General features: G+C 40.6%; 1 protein-coding gene across 4 annotated transcripts in view; it reads right to left on the reverse strand.

Annotated features, from left to right (window-relative positions):
- Positions 1-18,208, reverse strand: part of FHL3 (four and a half LIM domains 3) — a 90,788-nt gene that overhangs the window by 15,297 nt on the left and 57,283 nt on the right. For all 4 annotated transcript variants that reach the window (XM_068269035.1, XM_068269036.1, XM_068269037.1 and 1 more), the window contains 2 exons: positions 6,722-6,891; positions 2,591-2,765 (listed from right to left, as the gene is read on the reverse strand). In XM_068269035.1, the coding sequence (XP_068125136.1) occupies positions 2,591-2,765; positions 6,722-6,877 (331 nt within the window). In that variant the 5' untranslated portion in view covers positions 6,878-6,891. The remainder of the gene's footprint in view (positions 1-2,590; positions 2,766-6,721; positions 6,892-18,208) is intronic.

An 18,208-nucleotide genomic window follows, 5' to 3' on the forward strand; every position in this document is an offset into this window, starting at 1 on the left:
TTTTGGAAGAAAGTCACCTATCAGGTATTGTTGAGATTTATCATTGGATCCATGCTAGCACACCGCATTAGTGATATTAGCAGGGGCAAACCCAGGATTTTCAACGGGGGGGATTCCTGAAAGGTCCCCCGCAGCCACGCACAATACAGTATAATAATATGGTAGGACATCATGCTGGGCAGTGTGGGCACACATAATACAATTTCCCATCCGACTGACCGGATATTTAGATTATTTCCGACTTGTCTGATCTGCTCCTGATCAACAATGGGATCAATCAGGAGCAGTTTGGATACAGAAGATAATGAGGATAGCCGACATTGCTAATTAAGGGGAAAGTGAAGCATTCACCCAGTAATGCACAGGGGTGCTCCATGCTCTGTACACATGCTGCTATCCATCCAGGGTTGCCTCCTCATCCCTTTAAATACTGGCACATATACATTTTATACATGTCTTGTAGCTAGTTAGATGCAGTTTATGCACAGATTATGTGTGAGTAGCCCCAGAACCTGTATAACTTAGTTGTGCCCCTGTATAACTTACATGTTTTGGTATTTAAAGGGATGAGTTGGCAACCCTGGCTCCATCCAAAGTCAGCTGTAGCAGGGAAAGAAAGGAGGCAGTGTTGTGAGTTGCAGGATACCTGCAGATATTCTGGTGTCTCAGCTTGTGCCTGTCCGCAGACACTGCACCAGCCCTGGTCTGAGGGGGGATTCTGGGCATCTGTAATCCCCCATGTGTTTGCCTATGATTAGCTTTGAAGATTTTACCACTACAGCGGGAAAAAAGTTAAAAACAGTTAAAACTTGACAGAATCAACAGGTTTTGGAGTAGTCCATCTCCTCATGTGGATTCTCTGAGTTTTCTAAGTCTAAGTTGCTAAGTCAAACAGCCAAAATAGTAAGATACCAATCAGCTTCCCTACACACTATTTTGGCAGAAAGACTTAGCAACTGCCATTCGGAAAATGCTTTTTTGAAAACAAAGAAGATCCTGAGAATCCCCCATGAGGAAATTGACTAGTCACAAAAAACTGTTGGTTTTGTCAAATTTGAACTGCTTTCGTTTTTTGCTGTGGTGGTCCTTTAAGATTTAAAATTGTAAGCTGTTGCAGTACTGATACTATTGTAAGTAACTCTGTGTTCTCTGTAACATGCTATGGAATGTGTTGACTATACGTAATAAAAATAATGATGTGTATGCACTATTCAGCTGTCATTAGTATATTAAAATGAATCCTAGGTCATAAAAGGCAACTTCTGCTGCATCCTCACATTCTATCAAACATCTGGCTGCAATCTGGTTCAGTTGTCTTGAAATACACCTACCGGTAATTACACAAGTGGAATACATACTGGAAATACGTAACCTGTGTTACCTTCCAAATAGATCTCTCAATTTATTCAGCCAGTTTTATCTTATTCAGACAACTCCACCAGACTGTAAAGACTGTCGGCACTATTTCCTATGTCTATAAGCTGTATCCAGTGATATAGCTACAGTGCCACGGGCCCCAGTGTAAATGGTACAATGGGCTGCACCCCCCAGCACTGGAGGAATAATAATTCCATGACAGATCACCAGCTTTCAAAGGACAGCCGCATTGTAAGAGATGTAATCAGAGGAAAAAATGGCTTGTCATGATTACCACTAATCAAAGTAAATATGGAAGTGATCATTACCACTACAGCATCAATAGAAAGCTAATGTGGGCTAAGTGTAAAAAGGGACTGGAGAAGGGTCTCATGTAACACCCCCCCCCCCCCCCCCCCACACACACACATAATCAATAACTTATTTAAATAAGAGGCTTTCGCTCCAAAAATTGGCCGAACACAAACACAATGGTATGTGGCTGCACTTTTGACTTTTAGGAGTATGTTTTTTTGTGTTTGCAATTTTTTTCCTGCTCCTATCAGTTACATACAAACTCACATGCAGAAAAAAATACAGCTTTTGCATTTAGATAGGAATAAGAATGCACCGGTGTGAAATAATTACAGCATTTCCTATTGTCAAGACGTATGGGAATCAATAAGCATGTTGAAACGCATTTGGTTTGAAAAGGCCCTTAGTGTTCTTTTAATGCATACAAAAAACTGGGCCTGCTCTGATGTTCTGAGTGGTTAATGGCAAGATGAATCACATTCTGGCCTTTTTTCATCTCTGGAATTCTGCTGGAGAGATATCCACACCACAGTATTGAGTTACACTTAACTTCTGTGACCATTACAAAGCCAAATGATGATGTGACACTCCCCAGGTGTATACTATATCACTGTGACAACATAAATAGTCTGTGAGATCAGCTGCAAAACAGCAACATCTCAGACTCACACTACTGAAGGGAAGTCATATCACAGATACCTTCAATGGGTGGCAGAAATGCTATGATGACTCCTCTAACACGTGTAATTACAGTTGGGCTTCATTCTGTTCCATTTGCCTTAATACTTGCATATATTTTTTCTGGCCAGTTATGATGGTTTGAGAGATTCCCTGGCTTATGCTAACACATATAATGAAAACAAATACCAAATACATTCTACACAATTGTTGAGGAAACATTTTGCTTGCCCGTGGTTACCTGGCATGACTGTCTTTTCACAACTGATGCATTTGGAGGAGAACTGATTGCAGTAACAGTCGTTGCAGAGAAGTTCCTCGTCCTGACAAGTGAAGGGCTCATCAGCCAGAGACCTCTCACACCGGTAGCATCGGAAGCAGTTCTCATGGTAATGGCGATCCTCATAATACAGCTCCTACAAATAAAGAACAATATCTGACCATATTTCTAACACACAGCACACAGCAAAACAGCACATAAAAAAGTAACAAAACGAGGTGTGTGGTTTACTAAAGGAGATGTGCTGTGAAGAACGGCAGAGTGGACCAGAAATTGCTTCAAACATCCAATCATGTGCAGAAAAGAAAACAGAAACCTCTCTGCACAAGACTGCGGCCCTTATTCAATTCTTCTCCTAGATGATATTTTCACACCTTGGGCTTGATTCACTAAACCGTGATAACTCATAGCATGTGTTTTTGCATTTTGCGTGCAATCGCAAATTTTTGCATGCAATAGCGCATAAAAATTTGCGATTGCATGCGAAAATTTGCGATTGCACGCAAACGCTAGCATGCCGTGATATGAGTTATCACAGTTTAGTGAATCAAGCCCGTTATACGGTCATTAAAAAGCCTTTTTTAAAGTCAACAGCAAGTCAGAAAATACTTTGATAGCGTATTTTTACCACTTTTTGGTACTCTTCCAATTGCAGAGTGCTGAACCGCTATTTTAAACAGAGGATGAAAAATTATCTTCCTTCGGGGAAAAAAAACATGAATTGAATAAGGGTATGGGGATGTTGAAAGTGTGCACAGAATAGTGTTCTCTTTTCTGCACATTCCTTCATGCAAAACACCTCCAGTGACATTTTATAGAAATCTCTGTGAAAGTTGGAAAATGTCATCAACCAGGCAGCCAATTCAACCTAAAATAACACTGCTGGCCCCTAACTTTTAAAGTTTTTCCTATTTTTTGTCAGTGGCTTAGCTCGTTAATTTAGTAATTCGTTCTTGGACTGAACAGTTTGACTCTTGAACTCTTCCTTAATTTGTCCATCCATGCTTTATATTCTCTGGGGATCATTCTTTCTTCTCCTTTACAGAAGATATGAAGAGTAATGCACATAAACCTCCTGGTAGTAGATCATCATTGGCATGTCTTAAAAAAACAACTTTCATTGGGAATGTCTGTGAGTGTCTACCTGTCTCTATGTCTGTATAAGGGGATGAAAGCGTGTTGCAGGTTGCAGATTGTAAATATAAGTGCAATCCCCTTACATGATTTGCAGCAGCTCCCGCACACCATTGCTTGTAATGCGGAATAAACACCGGCAGATCAGGACCAGATGGATCAGGAATCTCCACCACCGAACTATTGTTCTGCGATCCATCTGGCTGAATCCGTAAGCGGCGTGTGCAGCATCAGAGATTACAATAATTTTCATGACCATGGTAAAACCTACACAAGTCAATGAGGATCGTTCTGATCCTCAACGACCTCATCGGACATGTCGGCGGTTCAAAAACAAATGATCACTGTTGGTTTTGTGCATTGCAAAACATCGTTAATCAAATTTTCATTTAACGATGTTGCGCGATATGATGGAAAAAATTGTTCGTCGTGCAAAATCTCCTGTGAAAATTGTTTGGTGGGTATGGGCCTGAAGGTTGGCTACACTTCTATGTATTCAAAACATTTACACCTTTGCCATAGATCTAATCAACTGGTATCTACACACAAACATTAATATCAATCATGGGGTTGAGTGCTTGAAATGCATGGATGGTTTTCAAAATGACCTCCCCAAACCGGTATATGTAGTACATAACTGCCGCAATTAATAATACCCAAATATCGATTTTGTACCCATAAAGTAGTGATCATGGCTTTAGTTATACCTCAGAACATAAAAAAGTACATGCACACACCTGGTGGGAATTAGTTTTAATTTTTCATGTTAGCTTTATTACCTGTCAAATATGACAGTTTTACTTTCTGTGATGCAGCTTTACAGTACAGGGTGTGGAATGAAGTACATTTTTTGTCATTATGGCTTTTCTGTATCCTTATGCCTGATGTTGCTTAGGGTTTGTTATTTAAAAAGACGTTGCAATAGATGTGGTGCTTTCTGATAGATGTTGTGCTTTCTGCATGGATGTTGGTGAGTAGGTAGCCCAGGCTCTCTCAGTGCATGAGGTCCAAGGATCCCCATCCTCACCAGAGTATACCTCAAGGGATTATTGAGTAGTACTCTTAGTGGGCATCACAGTCTTTGCTACTGAAGACTTCCACATTGCTGCCTATTAGCCTTACCCAATCGGCATAACAGGTGATACTTAGTTTGTAGAAGGCTTGGTGCAAAGATGACTAGGGCTATGGTCTGCCAAGGTAGCAGATAAACTGGGTCAATGAGATGAAGTGAGATTTGCCCTGGCAGCAGACAGTCATGGTCAGCATGAAGGGATGTAACTGTTGTCAGGCAAGTTTGGTTGGTATAAACGACAGAGATCAAGGCTGGTGGTAGGCCAGTTTGGCTGGTATAACAAAGTGAAAACAGCAACAGGCAGGACATTGTGAAAGGTCAGGTGGGTTGAGTCAAATACATAAGCAGGGAGCAGATATTGTCAACAAGCTCAGTGAAACACCGTAGCAGGAGATCAAGAGTAGTCAGACAAACCAAATCAATACAGAAACATACTGATCAAAAACACTGAATACTGCCAGGAGGAGGACCTAGCTTTGGCACCTTCACGTCCTGACATGCAGGAACCTACATGCATGCACATAATTGTACTCCTAGTCTCTCACCTATGTGCACAAGGTTGGATGCAAAGGTGCATGAATGCTTGCATTCCCCCAACCATGACCATAAGACTATGACTGGTGACATGAACATGTACAGAAACAGAGAGCAAGAGAATGCACATGTACAGAAACAGAGCGCAAGAGAATGCACATGTACAGAAACAGTCAGCAAGAGAATGCATAGGTACAGAAACCATCAGCAAGAGAATGCATAGGTACAGAAACCATCAGAAAGAGAATGCACAGGTACAGAAATAGTCAGCAAGAGAATGCACATGTACAGAAACTGTCAGCAAGAGAATGCACAGGTACAGAAACAGTCAGCAAGAGAATGCACATGTACAGAAACCATCAGCAAGAGAATGCACAGGTACAGAAACAGTCAGCAAGAGAATGCACATGTACAGAAACAGTAGGGCCTATTTCCACTACACATGGATTCTGGATGCAGAAAACTGACTTCAATGAATGCCTATGGGAAATCTGCATCAGAAAAATCGCGTTTAGTGGAAACAGGCCCATAGGGATTCATTGGATTGGATTCATCTGTTTTTCTGCATCCAATCTTCGTGTAGTAGAAACAGGCCCCAAGCAAGAGAATGCACAGGTACAGAAACAGTCAGCAAGAGAATGCACAGGTACCAGGGCCGGCCCTAGACTTTTTGCCGCCTGAGGCAAATTTTTAAAGAATTGCCGCCGCCGCCCCCCCCCCCCCCCCCGTGGGGGGGCCGCCGAGCTGGAGGGGTAGCTGGAAGGACGGGGGTATTGGGCCAGCGGCGGGGAGGGGGGTCGGACCCCCCCCTCCCTCGCCTGGGTCCCCCCGTCCTCCGCTCCCCTCCAGCCTTAAATAGAAGCAGCCGCTATGTGATGTGTAAGAGGAACGGGCGGGGAGGACACTCACCTCTTCCCAGCGTGCGCTCCACTGACGTCACTTCCTGCAGCGTTGCAGGAAGTGACGTCAGTGGAGCGCACGCTGGAACGAGGAAGAGGTGAGTCCTCCCCGCCCGTTCCTCTTACACATAGCGGCTGCCCCCTCCACGCCGCTGGCCCAATACCCCCGTCCTGCCAGCTACCCCTCCAGCTCGGCGGCCGGCTCCCCGCACCCACGGACGGGCGGGTGCCGCCCCTGGAAATTTGCCGCCTGAGGCAAAAGTTTCACCCCGCCTCATGAGCGGGCCGGCCCTGACAGGTACAGAAACATCACGAGAATGATTTAGACAGTTTCTCTTACCTAAACACAGAGAATCTCCTGCCTGTAAAACTTTACAAATATAAAATACAAATGCTTGCATTTCATGGAATATTGCAGAAGTAAAAGGCAATTAATCCATGTAAGATTCTTACCCTTGAATCATGGCCAATCAGCTCTTTGCATTCATCGCATGTGTTGGCAAACAGGTTGTCGTAGCATGGTATACAATAGGGTCCCTCTTCCATCTGAATGTACTTCCGGCCATAGAGGGATTCCTTGCAACTATCGCAGTCAAATGGTTCACTCATGGTTTATGCAGAACCTGGAAGGACAAATATTGACACTTGTATTTCGAGGGCTATTAAGTGTTCATAAATTAATGTTATGCCTAAAATATGTTGTCATAATCAGCAATAATCTACCGTTCTGGGGTTTGCTAAGGTCAGTCCAGCACAAAAAGAATGAATAAGAGTTTATGATTTCTATTAATGAAGTATGTTTTAATAGATAAGTCTGTAGAATTATAATAGGAGAGCAAATTTGTTATCACTATGGAAAGCAAATGACTGTCCTGTAAAAAAGTAATGATCAGCCCAATACAAACATCTATAAAGCATTGCGTAATGCTTCACATACAGTAAATCAGTTTGCTTGCACTGCTCCATCACAGCAGCAAGGAGCCTTAGTAGAAAAGCTACTTTGCTTGGCACATTGGAAATGTCAGGTAGCAGTTCATTAATGTGCCAAATTCACACCCAATCTTTAAGCCTGCCAGTGTCTATTCAGAACACTATGCTCTCTAAAACAACCAGTGGTACACAAAGGAGACCATTACAAAATATTCATGGATACAAGCATACTCTTCCATTCTTCCATGGGCTGGTAACATACATACATCTGTGACTGGATAGTATAATGGTTAAGGACTCAAACATGAGACTTGGGTTCAAAGCTTGACTCTTCCTGTTCAGTGCGCCAGCACCTATTCAGCAAGGAGACCTTGGGCTAGACTCCCTAACATTGCTACTGCCTACTAAGCGTGTCCTTGTGGTTGCAGCTCAAGCGCTTTGAGTGAGCCAGGAGAAAAGCACAATATAAATGTTATTTGTCTTGTATATCTGCTGATTCCTGAGATTTTCAGAGGGCATCTCAATAAAGTCAATATCACAAAATTGGTTCTCCACTCAACTACAGGACTGGAATTGCCTACATGTCATTAGCAATAGAGTGATGCCATCAGAAGGTGAACACTTCTGACATTTAGTTGCTACCAACAGAGCAGTCCATTATTCTGTAGCTAGTGACATAATGTTGAATATTGGAAGTATACCTGACTGATTCCTAACTGGTAGTCAGGTCACTAAATGGGAAATCGCCCACATGACAACAGAACTAAGACTAACCCCACTGTGCTAAAGCCACACTTTTGAAAGCAATGCTTTACAGCAAACAAAGACCTTACAAAATATGTTTAATGACATATTTGACCTGTATCCTGTTCCTGTACACAATAAAGTAATACATTACTACAAATAGCTGCCACAGGTGACCTTCTACCTACACCACTTGCCAGCTTTCAGTAACTGGCCTGATTCATTGCCGCTTTATCACTCTGGGTGTTATTTACAGAAGAGGCTGGGAGAGAGTTCTACAGAAATATACTTGCCAAACCTAATGCTGTATAACTCTACCTTATCAGAGTACACATACTAGGTGCAGCTCTGGTAGATTCACAATATCAAATATCAGGTTCTATGTAAGGAGTCAAAGATTTACGAATAAACACGCACAAACCAATAACATTTTACAGCTCCCATCAAGTAGACTAATCTGACACAACTGCTTGTTTTCTTTAAAAGAACTTAAAATATGCACAGGCGTAATGTCACTGACATTTTTACATGGATAGTAGTAAACTGACATGGGGCCGTCTCTGTGTATGGAGAAATATGTATAAATATTTACTCTCAGGATATATAGAGAAAAGCCACTTATGTATATAATATGTCTTCCAAGATGTCCTAGCAGTTGGAATTCATGCAGACCTTCAAACTGCATAGTGTCAGTACACCCTGTCCTACAGGAGACAGTCTCCTACAAGCCTGAAAAGACATATACTGGCAAGTCTATACCTATTTTGGATCTGTAGTAAGAATATTCACACAACCCTGAACCATTTTTTCTGCACCACTGGTTTTCCTGCTGTGCACCACAGTTTTAATGGCCACCAGTAACCAGGCGGGTAGATATACTTGAAACCTCAAGGTCCATTTTAACGGGGTTTAAATTCTAATTGAAGACCTTGGGCCTGGATCAGTTCCAATCAAGTGATAGTCTATATATATTATCATTAAAAATAATACTGATTATAATAAATAATACTAATCAATAATATCATTAGTGCCAGGCAGGAATGATCACTCCTGGCCATATGAAAAGAATCTTGTGTATGACTTATGAGAAATGAACACAATGTTTTAAAAAATATACAAAATAAGATTATGGGAGTCCAGGAAATTCCTATTATAGATTAGGACTATAGATACAATTGATTGTCTCATCAGGTTATTTTAAAGTCAGGTTTGCTTTAAAGCAAATCTGTAGTCAGATACTTACCTATGCACAGGGATGGCTCTGGCTTCTAAAGAGCCTTCCTAGTCCTCCTTCAGTGTCCTGGTTCCAGCGCTGTCACCCTGTTTGAATTTGCTGCCTCCGGGAGTCCGCGTAAGACTTCGGGAGCACTCACAAGTGTACACTCGAGCACGCTCGCACATGCCCAGTGCGGAGCCACCCGTCTTCAGGAGCGCTTGGGAACATGAGTGCTCCCGAAGCCTTTACGAGGGCTCACAGAGGTGTATTCAACAAGTTGGTCAAATAGCTCTAACGACGGTGACAGCGCTGGAACGAGGGAACTGAGTGGGGGCAGGGAAGACTCTCTAGGATCCAGAGTCTTCCCTCTCCATTTTTTTTTCACTTCAGTTTTGCTTTAAGAACTTAATCCATTCTAGTAGTTCCAAACATGCCAACATCTGACTATGCCAACCTGACAAAATAATTTAACCAAACAAATCTTTGCCATTAAAACCTGTTTTTCTCTGTCTATTAAGGGGTGAAAAGAGACACACACCACAATGTGCCGCAGCAGTTTGTATGCTTGTAACCTCCAGTGGAAAAAAAATAAATCCTTCTTACTGGAAACAATCACAAGGGCACAAAATACCAGGAGTCCTTGGAGTGATGCCATGCTGAGCAGTACTAAATCAACTTGTATAGAGCTACAAGGCCTTACATGGCAGCACATACTGTATTTAGTCGTGATTGCTGCACATACAGCAATCCTGCATTGCACACAAGGTGTTGCCAGGGACTTACTTATAGTACAAGAGTTGACATAGTGATTAATATTACACTTCTAATCAGTGAAGGCTATTCAGAGGTCTTGAAATAAATCATAGATGGATGTTAGAAGAATGCTAACTGTAGCCTGAGAATGAAAGTGATGCAAGTAATGCTAAGCTGAAATGCAAGAACTCACCTTGGCTGTCCCTATTCATAAAAGTATATTGCCTAGCCACGTCTAGTTTTTCCAGACATGATGGAAGTAGCGTATGAGATCACCTTTTACTGATTAATAATTCTAGACAGGAGAACAGCCTGTCTAACGAGACAGTTGTTAGAAGATTATCAGTAGGCATAACATACATGCTGCAGGAAAAGCTTTAACATACAAGTCTCTTCTAAAACCGACTATGAAGTAATAAACTTAACATGATCAGTCAGGTCCACCACAAAGAATGAAGGATGGTGAATTTAAATATTTTCTATGTAACCTTAAAAAAACAGCAAATTGAGTTATTGTTACCTAATATTTTTTTTTAACTTTCAACATGCACCATCTAGATATTATTGCTGCTTGGGTGATTTTCTCCTCCCTCAGTTTCTGTACACTTTTCAATGGGGATACTGCAATAAAATCAATCAATTCGTAAGCTAACAACCTTATATAGAATTATTTCATATATAAATGGCCCATAAGCAATAACCTTTTTGTCCTGAGTTTTCTCCTAGGTGATATTTTACACATTGTCAATAAAATGCATTTTAAACCACCAGCAAGCAAGAAAATACTTAAAATAGTTTTGATAGTCCTTTTTACTTACTTTTGGGTTGTCTTTCAAATGTAAAATGCTGAAAATGTGTTTTAAAGAGAAAATAAAAATGATCTCATTGGAGATAACTCAGGAAAAAAGTTAATTGCATATGGGCCAGTGCCTTTAAGCCACCAGCGAGCAAGAAAATTGTCTTAATACTTTTGATAGTACTTCTTCACCTACTTTTTGGTATTGAGTTGCAGAGTGGTAAAAGTTATTTTAAACAGAAAATGAAAAGGTATCTCCTAGAAGAAAACTTAGGAGAAAAAGTGCCAACGTACTGAAATATGATACATGTAGAGTGCACCAAACCCCTTTCAAACAAAACATCCCCACATTAGGATGTTGCCTTCTCCATACTTCACAGTTGGAAAGGTGATCTTCATCTTAAAATATTCACCCTTTTACCTTCATACATACAATTCTATTTTTGTTTCGTTCGACCAGAGCACAAAATGCCACAATGACTGAGGAGTACTTTAAGGAAAGGATAGGGGAACAGCTTTTGGTAAATTCCTGGGGATCTGCTTTAGGAGGCTAACCAGTTATGTACAAACTATGAGTTAGAAGAAACGTCAGCATGTATCTTTACGCAAGCAGAATAGACATTAAAAGACTGCTGAGACGTCTGTTCATTGCTCAGTACTTAATTGTTAGGCTGCAGTCAGAAAGTTGTTATCATTGGCAGTGCTACTGGTACAAAATGATTCCCAGTTCAATGCCACAAAACAGTAGACCTATCATTTGAAAAGGCTGAAAATATTCTTTCTACAATTATTTTGTACTTTATACACAGGGTCAACTTCTCTGCCTGCTCCAGTAGTCCTTGAAATGGAGCTACAGCAAAGGTGTATGATCGCACAGTTACACCAATCAACAAATACTGAAATGCTCACATCGATTCAGTGACAGATAAAAGAAAAGGTGGCTTGTATTTGCAGGCTAAATCTGCAGTAGTTCCTGAGTGCTCAATATGATGTCTCAGCTTGTGAGGAGTGTTCATTGATGATAACATTGTTTCTTAAGGTTCATACACACCTACCAACTATCCAACTATCTGACAAACTTGTCTGTTAAGCCCCATACAACTTTTGTTGTGAAACAAGTTGAAACAGGTAAAAAAGTTTTCTTCTATTGTTCAAACAGCTGATAAGACTGATAAGAAGTCAATCCAACTGTTGGATTGACGTCTTATCAGTCTTATCAGTTGTGTGAACAATAGCAAAATACTTTTTTTAGTTGTTTCAACTTGTTTCACAACAAAAGCTCGTTGACAATTGTGCTGCATAAAAGACCGCTGTTGAGCATGTGAATGGGGCTTAACAGACAAGTTTGGCAGATAGTTGGACAGATAGTTGGTAGGTGTGTATGAACCTTTACACTATATTTGTGAATACGAACCAGACTTGATGAATGTCAGCTCTGAGGGCTCAATTTACAAAATGTTTGCACATGCGAAAAGTTTATGAAATTCTTAACTAACCCCAGTAATCCATGCAGGAAAAACATTTGGGATAGCTGCATTTTTTCACACACCGCATGCACTGTCTCCTTGGAAACCATTGTGTATTGTATCATAGCGTGCGCACAGAGACAACACTCACAGTGTGCAGGAACATATGCACATACATATGAACATATGCACTGCAAGTGAGATCCCTCCCTAAGCTCTATAAACACATTTGATTTTGAATGGTCAAATCAACTGTACATGTTCATTTTGGCTGACAGTCTGATAGCATCTATGCTTAAAGGGACTCTGAAGTGAAAATAAACTTATGATATAATGTGTCTTATATTGTTTTCACTACAAGAAGAGTTAAGAAACTTCAGTTGTTATCTATGAAAAAGAGCTTCTGTGAGCTCTGCGTCTTTATAAAGTCGTGGACAGCACTGTCTTTTGAAGCACTTATCTCAACTGTCTCTCATTGTTTCTTCTTTGTTTATGGTTTTTCTGCAGAGAAAAGTTCAAAGGTTGCGTGTATTGTGGAAACTGCAATTATTAGAGAATGATGCAATGTTATAAAAAAAAGCTATATACCTGAAAATAAAAATACAACACTATTTTCTTTGCTGCTAATGTTCTATTAATTATCCGTACTTCACAACCAATTCATTATATCACAAGTTTTTTTTGCTTCAGTGCCACTTTAATGTAACGGTGGTGAGTAGTGATTACCTAGGCTACATTTAGCCCAGAGCTTTGTTCCCACCTGCATCGGTAAGTTCGGTTTACTTGCTCGCATGGCTGTCACAGGCTGCTGGGTTGACAGACTGGACTACATGATCATGAATTATTGTTTTGGCAATGAAGGATTAATGTCTGTACAGGCCTTCAGACTTCACACAATGTTCAGCTGTCTGAGTGCTGAGATGAGACCTGTAAATCACTAAATAGCCTCCTGGGAGCAATAGCGTAACCTCCATCTTCTACAACCTTTTTTTAAACTTTAATGCTATGAGTAAATGCAGACAGAGACCTGTATACTGTACACATTAGCAGATTCTTGTTCCATAAATTTGATACAGCAATGCAACGTGACAAGGCAGCAGGAGATAGCAATATATAGAGAGAAGGAGTTGCACAACTGTTTTCTCTCAGAGAATTCCCATAGTTTGTAAGCACAGATGACGTCTTCGTGGTTCTAAACTAGTGAAGTACACTCTGGTTAATTGCCAACATAATATTTTACTTGGAACTCTTTGAAGCTTCCAGGTCTAGCAGTAGATAATTATGTTAACTGGTTCACTGCTTGCCATATATCTCATCTTTATATGACCCTTTGTTCACTTAACATTAGACAATGTAAAGATAACTTGTCTACTTAAAGCGGACCTGAACCCAGGACTTCCTCTCTGCTCTAAAAGATAAGCAACAACGTACTAACCTTTAAAAAATGCATTTATTTGTTGCAGCTGATACAAATCCTGCAATACATCTACAGTGTATCTACTTCCTGCTTTCATGGAAGCAGACATATTGTTAACATCCTGCATGTACCAAGTTGCTGCTCTGCCGTGCCAGTCAGCTCAAATTACAACTTGTGATTAGACACAGATGAGGGGGATTAGACAGGCTAAACTCTCTAAAGACATACAGTGTGCATTTCTCTATGAGTTCCTTCTGTCATGTGCAAGAATTCAGGTCCATTTTAACCACTTAAGGACCAGGGCTGTTTTGAATGCTCTGTGCTGCATGGGCTCTCCAGCCTGCAGCACAGATCGTGTAAAAGGCAGGGCGATCAGACTTCCCCCCTTTTTTACCCACTAACGGGATGACCTGCTGGAGGGGTCTGATCACCGCCAATCCGTGTGGCCACGCAGCAGCGCGATTCCTCCCTCCCTCCCCTTCGCTCCATGGGCGGCAAAGGACGGCGATGCATCCGCCTCTGATATACTTCAGCCTATCACACAGCGGCGATCCCCGGGCAATCAGAGGCCGGGGATCGTCGATCTCCTTTACACAGCGCCGTATTGATGTAAACAGCGGGGATTTCTTCCCCGCGTGTTTACAATCAGCCTGCGAGCCGTGATCGGAGGCTCGCAGGCTGATCACGGAGACACCCTCCGTGAACTGACATGGGCGGCCGTTTCCATGTAAAACCACAAACGACCAGCCGCCGCCTATCGGCGTTAGCTGGTCGTTAAAAGAGGAACTGTAAAAACATAAAGTAGAATGTAGTAAATTATTCAGGATACCCACTTTTACATTAAATATCCTGGTTTTAACATCAGAAACACTTCCCATAGCTCTCTATATTGCTGTATAATATGTAACTCAGCACTCCCACTGAGGCTTAGCTTAGGCTGTTTATTATGTGTTATGTAAACTCCTTAAAGCATTCTGGGGGACCAGAGATCTTTTCTACTGGCTTTAAAACTTTCAGTAAATAAACATTCCACAGACATCACCACCAGTAGTTAAGCTGTTGCCGCTTGTGATCAATTTCAGAAAGTAAATCAAGGAGAGGGAACATTTTACAAAGAGCAAACACTGACTAAACAAGTTATAAATGAATACTGTAGAACAATAAGCAATTTTATTCATGATGTTATTTTGGCTACAGTTCCTCTGTAAAGTTAATTAGAATAATGTGCTGACAACATGCATATAAGGGCAATAAAGATACTGAACGGTATACAGGTACAGTCCAGGTGCCTTCTGTTAAAAAAAAAATTATATATATATATATATACACACACACACACATATATATATATATATATATATATATATATATATATATATATATATATATATCAAATGTCTAGTATAGCAATCTCTGCTGCATCAGTTTCCTTTGAAATAAAAACCCTTTGAGAAACTTTTTCAAAAGCTATTCGCTTCTTCCATCTACTGAGGAGTAGTAAAGAAAGCATTAGTCAGCCGTGTGTACAGTAATCAGTGATCTATGTTACCGTCTTATACTACTATCCTGTCCTCTGGTTATGTATAAGTGACAGATGCCTCTGTGACACAAGAACATGCTAGGATTGTTTGTCTCTTTGTAGAAGCAAAGGTGAAAATAGCATTATTATGTGCTAACTACATTACTGGCAAAGTGTAGCCACTCAGGAATGTCTCACACAGGCTTGAAAACAGCCTGGGGCAAAAAGCACAACCATTCACAACCCAATACTGCAGGGACTTCCTCCAAACTGTCCTAACTAATCACTGTACAACTTGAAGGAAACACAGATGACCTATGGAGGAGATAATATAGCTAAGAGAAGGCACTGAAGTGTTTAAGCAAACTATGAGTCCACTGGAATGTACTTTTTACTTTGCTATTTACCTTGATTACATGGGTTAGTATTTGCAATTTTTATGAATTAGGTTGAACATTAAAGATATCCTGAGGGCCAGTTAAGTGACAAGACAAAATACTCTGTACAGCGCTGCAGAAGATGTTGGCACCATAAAAATGCTAAGTAATAATAATTTATATTTGTCATCTTCTGCAGCACGTTACAGAGTATATAGTATTGTCACCAACTGCCCCTCAGAGGGGCTCACAATCTAATCCCTACCACAGTCGTATGTCTATCATAGTACAAATCTGTGAGGAATTTAATTAACTTAACTGTATAAAGTAGACAAGAAGCATTTTAAACATGAAGTAAAAATGTTTTCTTTATGACTGGACAACTTAAACCTTTTTTTTTTAATTTTTGGCAGTCATTTGCATGGAATGAGTTAAAAAAAGTGAACGTTGCACAAGAGTTGCCATAAGTAATTCCCAATTCATCTTGTCATGAAGTCACTGTAGAGAATTATGATTACTAAAATGGAAAATAAAAGAGCAGATGGAAACAGGAAATAAAAGATCTTAAAAGAGAGCTTTTGCATGCTAACCATAGATGAATCACTTGTCAGACTTATTTATGGCAGGTGGGGCCAACGCTGATTCCCTACCCCCACTTTGTAAATACCACACTGACAGTACAGCTGTGCAGCTGGAAGAGGTCAGCCTGGGGAAGAGACATGTGGTAATAAACTGACTGGTCAGATGGTAACCAGCTATGAGCTGGCCTGGTAGATCAGAGAACACATGACACATGCATGACCAGATGAAACAGCAGAGAGAAAACAGGGGAGAGAAACTGCATGCAGGCTGGTGTCCATAAGGCAAAGAAAGACAAGCACACAAAAACAATATTTACTGTGATTTCAACACAATATAGGCAATGTCCTACACCAGATGCTGTTGACAGCAGAAATGACAAAGAAGCATCTTTATTCTTTGTTCAATGAAATCACTCAGTTAAAAAACCATTGAAGTACACTGAGTACTTGACGTATTTTCCTGCCTTGCAACATTGGCTGGATGGTATGCAACACGATCCTTGGAGACGAGCAAAAGATTTTCCAGGTTGACTCACTGACCCGCTCACAGTATTCTTTAAGGAAAAAAGTTATAATTTATGTTACCTTCTTGCTAAAATCTCAAATGCATATAATAAAGCTGGTTAAGAATCTTAATCTGTCCTTGCATTGCCTACTTCATGTTGGGAAAGGGGGCTGCCTCCAGCAGGAGAGAAAGTATTGAGATTGATCTAGTGAAGGTTTTTCTGTGCTAAAGGTCCTTTACAGTTTGCAAACCTCAAACAGAACACAACATAGGTAACACAAAAGGTTGTGATTTTTTTGTTTATTGAATTTATATGTAGGGAGTTTTTAAATATAAGGAGGAAATTATTAAGCAGAGCACTATAATGGGGTGCTTTATAAAGAACAGCACTGTAGCAAGTAACACTATTAAGAAATGCACAATACATGGCCTGCAGGAACCACATAGCTCATTTATGGTTGACCTGGGATCTGAGTTGGAGGTTTTTACAAAGATTGAACATTTGTTCACTAAAGAAGATACCAGTTTCTTTTATACACCACCTGGTTGTCATCAAACAATGCAAAACATATCAACTTACGTTCCTGAATACTCTCTCAGCCCACAGCCCCACAAACCAAAACTAAGTAAGAGTCTTGGCTCCCAGCTAAATTACCCACACCTCAAAACAGGTTTACTACTATCACCGCATTGACATTCTGATAGTTAATGTTTTGAATACATTTAAGTTCAGTTACTACTGTGTATTTTGAAATGTTCCCTCCCCAACTCATGTTGAATATCTTTGTCCTGAAGAAGCATTACTTTGGTCAATGTGGACTATGTTTTTAAGATGTTACAAACATGGTTTACCTCATAGTTGTGTTTGTATGTATCTTCTTTACAATGACTTTGTAATGCAATTAGACAAGACAACTAATATTTATATTGTGCTTTTCTCCTGGTGGACTTGAGCACTGGAGCTTAAGCAACTAGGGCATTTTTCAATAAAAATGATTCAGGGCCCATTCACACTAGGGCGATTAGTGGGTGATTCCTGCTAATCGCCGAAGTGCTAGCGCTTTTTAAAGCGCCTACTCTTTTTTTTTTAAAGTGCTAGCGCAATTGTAACAGTATGGCAGTGATCTCACAGCCGCCATTGCGGCTGATCACTAACGGCAATAACAAAACATGTTACCTGCAGCATTTTTTCGCGATCATGATACAGTGCTTATAAAAGCACTGATCGCGATCACTCTGAATCGTGACATTGCACAGTGATTTTACCGCATTAATTGCGGTAAAATCACTCGCGCAAAGAGCTACCATTTTGCCACTCACAAGTGTGAATGGGCCCTTAGAGTAAAAAAAGAAATGCACAATACTGTAGTAGGGGTACTATAAAAAAGTATGCTATGGCATGACAGGGGATCTGTAAAGGGGAGTGCTTTCACAGGGGGCACTATAAAGCAGAGCACATAATAGGGGACATTATAAAAGAGGGTACTGTAATAGGCAAAAATACAGTATTAAGAGGCACAGTAATGGAGAACACCACAGTGGAAGAACTTAAAACTGGGCTGGTTGCCATGTCTGCACAGTATACTTAGAAAACCCTGAAAACTCTTTTGTGATCAGCAGATAAGTGCAGCAGCTC

Source organism: Hyperolius riggenbachi, chromosome 2, assembly GCF_040937935.1.
Source record: "Hyperolius riggenbachi isolate aHypRig1 chromosome 2, aHypRig1.pri, whole genome shotgun sequence".
Classification (NCBI taxonomy): Eukaryota; Metazoa; Chordata; class Amphibia; order Anura; family Hyperoliidae; genus Hyperolius; species Hyperolius riggenbachi.